Consider the following 11,359-nt stretch of genomic DNA (forward strand, 5'->3'; position numbering starts at 1 on the left):
TGAGTACAGCACTGCAGGTTTTGCAATCATCCGTCAGTACATCGAGCGACCCTTATGTTACATATGCGTTGCATTTGGCGAATGAGATGCGAAAATATGACCCTCGTACACTTGCAAGTGTGGAAAGATAGATGTCCAAAAGACATATTAGAAAGGGCCTGCCACGCAGTAATCTTCGATAATAACAGCATTACGAAAGAAATACGAAATTCCATACAAAACTTTGCATCGTTATTGTTTATTCTAGAAACTCTACTCTCCATAACTCTGATATAAGAAAGTTATACGTAAATCGTTTTGTCAGCGTGTGTTGATGATGGCAGAGAACAAACGGGTGCCAAATTTCACCCCGTCTGAAAGACTATACTTGATTAATATGATTTATGGAAAAGAAATCGAGGAAAAAAAAACAAACCGGACTTCTCTGGACGAAAAGAAAGAAGTTTGGAAAGAAATAGAGAGAAGGTTTAATGCATCTTCTATGTATAGGAACTTGTGAATGGAAAAAACTGAAAACAGATAGCTTGAAAATGCCAATGAGCGCTGCTCTACACTGTGTGGAACCTTCAGGAGAGATGCCTACTTCCAAACCAAAAAGTAGGAGAAGACCAACAGTAACTAGAGCCTTGACAACCTCGGATATATCAGAAAAATACAACATACTTCTGGATAGAAGATTAACATTATTAGAAAAACAATTAGAACAATTGGAAACAACTGCTACATATCAAAGAGAAGAACAAAAGTTAAAAATAGAGTAACTTAATTATGAAATTCAATATAAGAAATTATTAGTCAGAAATCAAACGGTTATGTAAATGTTGAGGTGATGAAATAAAAATGACATTCTAATTCTGAATAGAAGTGGGCAAAAATGAAAATCCACATTCCAACGTTTATCACTTCTTAGAATTCACCGAGTTGTGATAAATATATGATATTGAATTTAGTGAAAATGAATTTTTCGTATCTGCTCCAAGTTTTCTTAATGAGTAAAAAAGATGACCTAAATTTTGAAGGGGTCGAAATATATGTGGCTTTTTACTCATTAGATAAAGAAAAAAAAGGTCATTATCAAATTCAAGGTGGTCTTAATTTGCTCCAATATTCGTTGTTAGAACAAAATGGAAGAATTTAAGACATACGTTTCGTAAAGAACTAAAAAAATGCCTGTGAAGCGATCAGGAGATGGAGCTTCCTCTTGGTCTTATTTCGACAACCTATACTTCTTAAAAGATCAATTCACGGCAAGAAAAAGTACAAGTAATTTGCCTGATAGCGTAATCTTCGATGAGGATCTTGATTCTCAACTATTGAATGTAGAAATTTTAGATAACGTAGATCCTCTCCATCGATTGTCGATATATCACAATCCTGTATTAATGAACCATCGACAAGCACGCCATCGGTGAGCAATTTTTCAAGAAAAAGGGAAAGTGAGCATAATGATTGCTACACTCCTCTTGCAAAAAAAAAAAATAAGAGGAAACTAACCAACGAGTCATAAGTTGGAACCGCTTTAATAAGGTTAGAGAAAGAAAAAATCAAATTGTTAAGTAACCAGAAGAAATCACCAGATGAAGATGGAAGTATCTTCGAAAGCCTCCTTCCTCCTTCCAAGGACACTCAGTCCGAGAAAAAAAAATGCTATTGAGGATGAAAATACAGAAAGAAGTTTATGACTGCGTTTATGGAGGTCAGCAAATGACACAATCAACCCGTTCTGTACAAAGTACACCGGAATATTCGACATCTACATCCATAGCATCTAACATAAATCATTTTTCTGATGAATATTTTAAAAATTTGTAAAATTAAAAAAATACTCAGTAGCATCTACATTTTTTATTCTTGTTCAATTTGAATCCATTTCTGAATAAAATTATGAGGAATATGTGTGTTTATGTGTGCCAATGAAATTGGCCCAGTTTTTCATTAATTTGGATTCAATTTTTTCCAAAATGTAATCGAACGTTGCAATCTTCATACGAAAATATGAATAAAATTTTTCTGGATGCTCGCGTAATTCCTTATACAAGTGATGAAATTCACCATGTAATTTTCTAGATTTATTGATTTCATGAACATTCAAGTTCTTCTATTTTCATCATTTATCAGATACCAGAGTTTCAGTGACGAATTTTCCAACAGCATAAATTCATTTGAATCCATTATTCGAAATCGCGCCACTTCTTGACTATAATAATCAAACTCGACTGCCGCTTTGCTTTCTTGGTCGCTTCACTATGTTCCTAGCCTAATACATTTGCATGGGACGCGTTTGGTCGCTTCTCGATCGTGATCGTGGCCGCAGCCGCTCCTATGTGTGCACCGCTTAATACCTGCCTGCCTAGCTCTGCACCGGTAGAAAGGTTTTTTTCTTATGGTGGTATGATTATGAGACTGAACAGACGAAAGATGAGTGACAGTTGAACAAATAAATTTATCAAAAATCTGTTAAGTAGCTTTCATCACGATGAGTGACAGTGTATTTGAAGAAATAAATTTATCAAAAATCTGTTAAGTAGCTTTCATCACTTCTTCTTATTGGAGAACTTTGGTTATATTGTTAAAAAAATTAAATATAAAATAAACTAAATTAAAAAGTGAAAGTATCTTATTTTAATAAAGTATTTTGAAGATACCTATTTTTCAAATGTAAAATGGAAAACTATTTTGTATTTCATATTTGAAATATAGAAAAAGAAAAGTATTTGCATTTTGTATTTAAATACATTTTAAAACTTATTTTGCACATCTGTGAGTAATGAATGCTAAGTGGGTCTTCAAAAAGAAGAATGAAAAGAAAAACATAACTGGATTTAAAGCTAGACTTGTAATTATAGGGTTCATGGACAGGAATAAATACGATCTATCAGAAACATATTCACCAGTATCACGATTAACAGATGTACGATTTCTATTGGCAATTGCAAATAAATTCAAACTTGAAATACATCAATTAGATGTAAAAGCCGCTTTTCTTAACGCTGTTCTAGAAAAGAAAGTTTATATGGAAATACCAGAGGGTATGAAAGACAAGGAAGCAATACATGAACATTATGTATGTAAATTGAATAAAGCTCTATAAGGATTAAAAGTTAATCCCAAGCGTTGGTATAAAAAACTAAAATCTACATTGGAAAACTATGACTTTACATCATATGTTTTCCAACCTTGTATATTCATGTGGAGAAAAGATGAAAAGTTTGTTATTTTAATTGTTTATGTTGATGATATTCTGATGTTTGGAAATTCAAATAAAACATATGAATGATATTCTAAACAAAGAATTTGAAATTACATATCTGGGTACTCTTGAAAAATTTCTTGGAATACAAAAAACGAGAAATTTAGATGAATGTACCCTACGTTTAAATCAGGAGGAATTTATTAGGAAGATGTTGAAAAGATCTAACATGGAAGGATGTTATATTGTTAGAACACCTATGTTCTCGTATGAAAATGAGAAGAGTAACAATATCTATGAAAACAAATCATATGATGAAGGTGTATTTCCTTACAGGCAAGCAGTCTATTGTACCAAATGCAACTCGCCCTGATATTGTATATGCAGTAAACTTTTTGTGCAGAAAACAATCAAATTTCAATGTCAGTGATTGGATTAAGGTTAAAAGAGTTTTTAGTTATTTGAAAGGGATAATAAGTTTGATTATATTACGCGTCTCCTCCTCTAGATCATTTAACGTAGCATACCCAATTCTGTACGAAGTGATTACATATTCAAAGTAAGAAAAACAAAAACTTGCATTTCTGTGGTTGACTGCTCTATGGCGTAACCTCACACCTCTGGGGAAGCCAAGTCTCCAAACCATTATTCGTTTATGTGCCAAAGTGTGAACATATCAAAAAAGTGTTATTTTAGAAAATGGGACGAACAAAGAGACGCCATTCTTCAACATCGACATCAAACTCATCTGAAGAAGAGGGGGCTCGTATCAGAAAACTTGAGAGGGAAGTCAAAAGACTCAAGAAGGAAAGGAGACGTCATCGGGAGCGAGAAGATTCTAGAAGCCCCTCATATTCCTTACCGTCCCGATAAAGGTACACGTGGTGATTTTCCATCTCAAACCTTGAACTTAATTGTGAATAGAAGGGATAGCACAACTCAGAGTAAGTTCAAATTTATAATTTAAAGACTCCTAAGTAAGAGGACTTCTAATGGCCGCTTCACAACTTGATACGTTTCTGAGAGAAATGCTTTCATAGCCATTATGATTGAGTTGCTTAGTATAGAAATGTCCTGAGAGGATCACTTCTATAACTTAGGCCCTCAGAGGATTCTTATCAAGTAATGGTTGATTTATTGAAACTTGATACACTTCTGAGAGAAATGTAATCATAGCCTTTACGGTTGAGTTACGTATCATGAAATTGTCCTGAGAGGATAACGATCAGGATTATTGATTACTATTGGTCCTTAACTACAGCCATGTTGCTGTACCTGAAGAGGATGACGAGAATAATCTTAATAAATTGGATGCCAGTATTCTGGGAATTCTTGGGTATGAACAAATACCACAGAAGAAAACATCGCCAAAGATCTACTCAACAATTGCGGAACAGTGGGGATATATCCTCAGTAATGGAGATGGTTTAAAAATTTCCGCCAGTTGAAAATTGCCCTTGGATTGAAGCTCCAAAATTAAATCCTGAGCTGAATGTGGCTATCAATGAGCTGGCAAGGAAAAGAGACCAAAGGGTGCAAAAGTCTCAGAATCAGATTGGAACAGCTATAACGGCAATCGCTCAGGCTCTAAATGCAGCCGTCGAAAAAGAATCCCCGAATACCAAGCTCATTGAACGCCTAAGCGATGCAGGCAGAATATTAATAGCCGTTCATTTTGAGGAGTAATCGTTACGCAGAGGACTGATTCACCCAGGAATTAATGATAGATTAAAGAAGGCACTCAGTTCGACTACAGTGGATGGATATTAATATGGAAATAATCTTGGTGAGAAGATTAAAGAGACCAAGGCCCTAGAAAAGGCTTCTGAGGAACTTAAAATTCCTAAGAAACCCACAAAATAAATAACCACGAAACGGCGTATACCTTTAAACACTAAGAGTCTGCCCCCTTCTGTGCCGATATATCCAAGGGGTAGACAGCCAGTGCATCGGAAGAAGAGCGAGTACCAGGGCAAGAGGCGTTATCCAACCAGAAGCAGCAGCGCTCAACTTGGAAGAAGCCATAGTGTAAAGTGTCAGGCAGGTCGCTTAAAGTTTTTTACAAATAGCTGAATAAAAGTCACTAAGGACCCATTAATTTTATCCTGGCTTGAAGGCTATAAGATACGTTTTGTGCAAACCCCGGAACAGATCAATGTTCCTAAGGAGCCTAACTGGTCTCCTAAGTAAAGGGGGCAGGTAGAAGAACATATAGTCCATCTTGAAAGAGCAGAAGGAATCGTAGTGGTAGCGGAGTGGCCTACGCAACCCTGGTGCCCCCTTTTCAACTCTCTTCTGATAAGAAAACACATAATCTTCAATAACTCTCCTCAATTACTTGTTGGAATTGATTATGTTCAGGTAACAGTAGGTACAACATCGTGAAGGTATTTTGCACGGTAGAGTCAGAGTTGAAAATAAGTTAAAAAGAGCGTGTGCGCGCAGTCCCTGCCGGAAAAACGGAAAATGGTAAGAAGATGGCGATTTAAGAGAGGGTCACGAGAAGGATAATTTGAAAAATAAAGAAAAAATCAAAATCTGGTGTTTCAATATCCTACCGGCCAGACAACTCAAGGAAAGAAATTAAGGAAACAACCCTTTTCACAACATAAAATTTGGTGCATCGGCTTGGAAATTCAGAGGCTCGTGTAGGATATCAGAGATATCGCATATGGCGTCGCTTTGAAGAAGCAAGAATTCACGTCTGGGCGGCGTTCGCAGAGAACAACAATTCATTCCACACCCATTCACTCATAAACAATAAAGGAGGAAAAAACAAAAATATATTTGGAACAACGGCTAAACCACCCAAATTCAGGTTTTAGGAATACATCACAAATAGACGAGAGAACACGCATTACGGAAAATTGCAATCAAGGAATCAAGGCACAGGTCAGTTCGAAAATCAAGTATTCCAGGTAACGGAGGACATTCACATTTTCGACGTTCCAGAGTATTATTCTTCAGGTGAATAATCGAATTGGAAGGCGAATTTCACGGATCCAGGTTAGAGGTTCTTTTAAATGGAATTTAAAGTTCTGTGTTCATTTATTACATTGAATTTTGTTTTATTCAACACTATTAGATTTCTATTCAATATTCAATATGACTGATAAATTGGATGAAATTGTTGAAAGATTAAAAAGAAAACGTGTATCATCCAAAGGTACGATCACAAGAATTGAGAATTTTGTTTGCTCAAATAAGGATAAAAAATGTTATGTTAGGAGGGATAGCACAACTCAGAGTAAGTTGAAATTCATAATATGAAAGACTCCTAAGAGGACTTCTAATCTAATGGCCTACAACGGCCGCTTTACAACTTGATACACTTCTGAGAGATGTGTTATCAGAGCCTTCACGGTTGAGTTACTTAATATGGAAGTGTCCTGAGAGGATTACTTCCATAACTTGATAGGTCCTGAGAGAATTCCTACCAAGTAATGGTAGACTTGTTGTAACTTGATACACTTCTGAGAGAAATGATATCATAGCCTTTAAGGTTGAGTTACGTATCATGAAATCGTCCTGAAAGGATAACGATCAGGACTATTACTATTGGTTCTTAACTACTTGTATGGTGTATTAACATAAATATGTTCTTGTTGTACAGGTCAAGCGGAAAATGAGATCGAGTATATAGGGATACCTGAAAAGGATGGCGAGAATAATATTGATGTATTGGATGCCAGTATTCTGGAAATTCTTGGGTATGAGCAAATACCCCAGAAGAAAACATCGCCAAAGATCCACCAAACAATTGCGGACCAGTGGGGAGATATCCTCCGATCTGGTTTACCAGAGAACAAGGTAATGGAGATAGTTAAAAAAATACCCGCCGGTTGAAAATTGCCCTTGGATTGAAGCGCCAAAACTGAATCCGGAGGTAAATGTGGCAATCAATGAGCTGGCAAGGAAAATGGACCAGAGGGTGCAGAAGTCCCAAAATCAGATCGGAGCTGCCATAACGGCAATCGCTCAGGCTCTGAATGAAGCCGTTGAGGAAGAATCCCTGAATACCAGGCTCATTGAACGCCTAAGCGATGCAGGCAGAATACTAACGGCGGTTCATTTTGAGGAGTCATCGCTACGTAGAGGACTGATTCATCCAGGAATCAATGATAAGTTAAAGGAGGCACTCAGTTCGACTGCAGTGGATGGGTATCCCTATGGAAATAATCTTGGTGAGAAAATTAAAGAAACCAAGGCCCTAGAAAAGGCGTCTGGGGACCTTAAAATTCCTAAGAAACCAACAAAACAAACAACCACAAAAGGGCGTAAGCCTTTAAACTCGAAGAGTCTGCCCCCTGCAGTGCCGATATATCCAAGGGGCAGACAGCCAGTGCATCGGAAGAAGAACGAGTACCAGGGCAAGAGGCGTTACCATGCAGCCAACAAGCAGCAGCAGCGCTCAACCTGGAAGAAACCATAGAGGTAAAGTGTCAGGCAGGTCGCTTAAAGTTTTTTAAAAACAGCTGGATAAAGGTCACAAAGGACCCTTCAATTTTATCCTGGCTGGAAGGCTATAAGATACCTTTTGTGCAAACAGATAAATGTTCCTAAGGAGCCTAACTGGTCTTCTAAGGAAAGGGGGCAGGTGGAAGAACATATTGTCCATCTTTTAAAAAAGGGAGTAATAAGCAAATGTTCACCTGTGCAGGGGCAATTTATTTCTAACATTTTTGTCATTCCGAAATCGAATGGCTCCACTAGGTTGATCCTTAATTTGAAAGCGCTGAATGAATTCATTTCAACGAAACATTTTAAACTAGAGGACCATAAAGTAGTGGCCAAATTAGTATTTCCCCATTGTTTTCTGGCAACAGTTGATCTCACAGATGCTTATCATATGATCGCTATTCATGAACAGGATCAAAAGTATTTGCGCTTCATGTTTAATGGAATTTTATATCAATATGTGTGTTTGCCTTTTGGTCTGAATACAGCGCTTTTTGTTTTCACTAAGATAATGAAACCAGTTCTCTCCTTTTTACGTGGGAATAATTTTTTATCGGTTTCATACTTGGATCATTTTTTATTGATAGGCAATACTCATGAGAAAATATCAGATTCACAACCGATTTCCTTCAAAAAATAGGCTTTATTATCAACTGGGAAAAGAGCAAGTTGACTCCATCCCATGAAGTTAAATATTTAGGTCTGATTTATAATTCCCTAAATATGACCGTTAGTCTTCCCCAGGATAACAGGAGAGAATTGTAAGTTTAGTTAATAAGATGAAAATTGGAGCTCAATGAAAAATAAGGGAATTTGCAAAAACAGTTGGAGTGCTAGTATCAGCTTGTCCAGCTATTAAATATAGCTGGTTGTACACAAAGACTATGGAACATGAAAAGCTTCTATCATTGAAAGCTTCCAATCAATGTTACGAAGATAAGATGATAATTCCAAAGTCTATTGAAGCAGATTTAATATGGTGGAAGACTCACGTTTCTGATTCAAATAGCTTGAGGCCCCCCAGTTACTTATTGGAAATTTTCAGTGATGCATCACAAAGTGGTTGGGGAATATGGTGTAACAGCACCAAAACCCATGGGTTTTGGAATGACCTTGAGAGGTTGCACCATATTAACTACCTAGAACTTTCAGCGTCCTTATTTGGACTTAAATGCTTTGCAAAAGATTTAACAAACTGCAATATATTGTTACGTATTGATAATACAACGGCGATTTCATATATTAACCGAATGGGGGGGGGCACAATATAGACATTTGAACAAGCTTACGAGAGTTATTTGGCAGTGGTGCGAAAATAGGAATATTTTTTTACATGCATCTTATATCTCGTCAGCTGATAATGTGGAAGCGGATGAGCAATCACGTAGTTTGATACCGGATACCGAATATGAACTAGCTGATTATGCATTTAAGGCAATCCAAGGAAAATTAATGAATCCTGAGATAGATCTATTCGCCTCTAGAAATAATAAAAAGTGTTCGCGTTTCATATCTTGGCACTTAGATCCAGATGCTATGACGATAGATGCTTTCACGATTTCTTGGACTGACCTTAAACTCTATGCTTTTCCACCGTTCTGTCTGATACCTCGGGTTTTACAGAAGATTATTATCGAAAGAGCAGAAGGAATCGTAGTGGTACCGGAGTGGCCTACGCAACCCTGGTATCCCCTTTTCAACTCTCTTCTGATAAGAAAACCCATAATCTTCAATCCCTCTCCTCAATTACTTGTTTGAATTGATAAGAAACCGCATCCTCTTTACAGGAAACTTACCCTGGTTGCAGGGCTGTTATCGGGGAGGGTTTGAAGAAGAATGGCTACCCGGAGGAGGCAATCGAGACAGCTATTTCATCTTTGTCCAAAGTCTTCCATTAGTCAGTACAATCACGGACTCAAGTTATGGTGGAACTGGTGTAAGTCGCGAAAAATTTCCTATTTGATGAATTCAATCAACGAGATTTTGAAATTTTTAATGGAGCAATTTGAACACGATGAGGTCGGCCCTCTCTCTTCTGATCTCACCAGAGATAGGATCCGATTTCCGGGTAAGAAGATTTTTAATAGATTTTTATAGACTCCGCCCTTTCTTACCCAAGTACAACATAACTTGGGATCCAAAAATCGTACTTGACTATTTGGCTCCTTTCTTTCCTAATGAGGAGATTACATTGGAGTCATTAACCCTCAAATTAGTCACATTTTTTTCTATTATAACAGCGCATCGAGTTCAGACACTAGCTGCAATCGAGGTTGAAAATGTAGAGGTGAGTGATAGTCAGATCACAATAAAGATTCCGACCAGGATCAAAACATCAGGCCCTGGAAAATGTCAGCCATTACTGTTGATCCCCTTTTTCGATGAAAAACCGAGCATTTGCCCTGCCAGGACCCTCATGACCTATTTGGAGAGAACAAAGCCACTAAGATGTACCACAAAGAGGTTGTTTATTTCCTTCGAGAGACCCTATGCACCAGTCTCGAGCCAGACTCTGAGCAGATGGATAAAATCCACATTGCAGAAAAGTGGCCTTGATACAAGGATTTTTAGTGCACACAGTACAAGACATGCGAGTACTTCAGCAGCATCACGGAAAGGCGTATCCTTAGATGTCATAAGGAAAATAGCAGGATGGACAGCCGCTTCAGATACTTTTAATAGGGTCTATAATAGACCCATCTGCTCTTCTGACTCTCTAGCTGAAGCAGTTTTGAGCTAAATGTTGAGTATATGCAAATTTCCTTCTATTGTATAAAGAGTTGGATTTAATCATAATTTTGTTCTGAATAAAACTGAATTCATATTTACTCGTTACAGTGACGAGTGTACTTGTATTTTAGTTGGATTTGGTTGAAAAACCCCCCTTTTTTGATAATCATGTTGTAATATGCTCTGAACATCTACGTTAAAGCATCTAGAGGACGAGACGCGTAATATAATGTAAAGATTAAACGAACTTACCTTAAGTGAAGTTTGATCTTAATTATATGAAGCGTCTCGTCCTAATAGATCATTCCCACCCCCCCTAACCCAAATTATCAATTAATAATTATGAAATTACAACATAAATGTTCAATAAACTAGCTTTGAAGATAATGGTTTGGAGAATTGGCCTCCCCAGAGATGTGAGGTTACACCATAGAGTGGGCAGTCAACCACAGAAATGCAAGTTTTTGTTTTTCTTACTTTGAATATGTGATCACTTCGTACAGAATTGGGTATACTACTATGTAAATGAATTTATAACTCGTGAAACTCTCTTAATTCAGGCTTATGAAAAATATAGTACTATTCAGGAAGAACTTGAAACATTTGATGAGAATGAGGAAAGTGATAGGACACAAGTAGAACAAAAATTTTTTACTATTCTATCAGAGGTTAAGAGAATTCTTTCTAAATTTCAGAGACAGGAAGTATCATTCAGTGAAAGTAAGGTTGATAATCTCGAAATTAAGTTACCAAATATTAATATTCCTATTTTTGATGGAAAAGTTACTGAATGGAATTCCTTCAAAGACTTATTCAAGGCATTGGTAGACGATAATATAGAGTTGTGTGATGTGCAAAAGTTCTCTTATTTAAGATCTACACCTTTTCCAAGTGTATTTCAGAAATCGTCAACTGTATTTCAGATTAGTCAATTTGATTTCAGAAAGCGTCAATTGTATTTCAGATTAGTCAATTCAATTT

The 11,359-nt window shown here is 36.8% G+C and overlaps 1 protein-coding gene across 1 annotated transcript; it reads left to right on the plus strand.

Annotated features, from left to right (window-relative positions):
* The first annotated feature begins 6,528 nt into the window (after positions 1 to 6,528).
* On the plus strand, positions 6,529 to 9,516 carry LOC123320416. The gene is made up of 2 exons (XM_044907736.1): positions 6,529 to 7,624; positions 9,436 to 9,516. Exon 1 carries the CDS (start codon positions 7,110 to 7,112, stop codon positions 7,620 to 7,622), a length of 513 nt encoding a protein of 170 aa, XP_044763671.1. The 5' UTR covers positions 6,529 to 7,109; the 3' UTR covers positions 7,623 to 7,624; positions 9,436 to 9,516.
* The last annotated feature ends 1,843 nt before the right edge of the window (positions 9,517 to 11,359 follow it).

Source organism: Coccinella septempunctata, chromosome 9, assembly GCF_907165205.1.
Source record: "Coccinella septempunctata chromosome 9, icCocSept1.1, whole genome shotgun sequence".
Lineage (NCBI taxonomy): Eukaryota > Metazoa > Arthropoda > Insecta > Coleoptera > Coccinellidae > Coccinella > Coccinella septempunctata.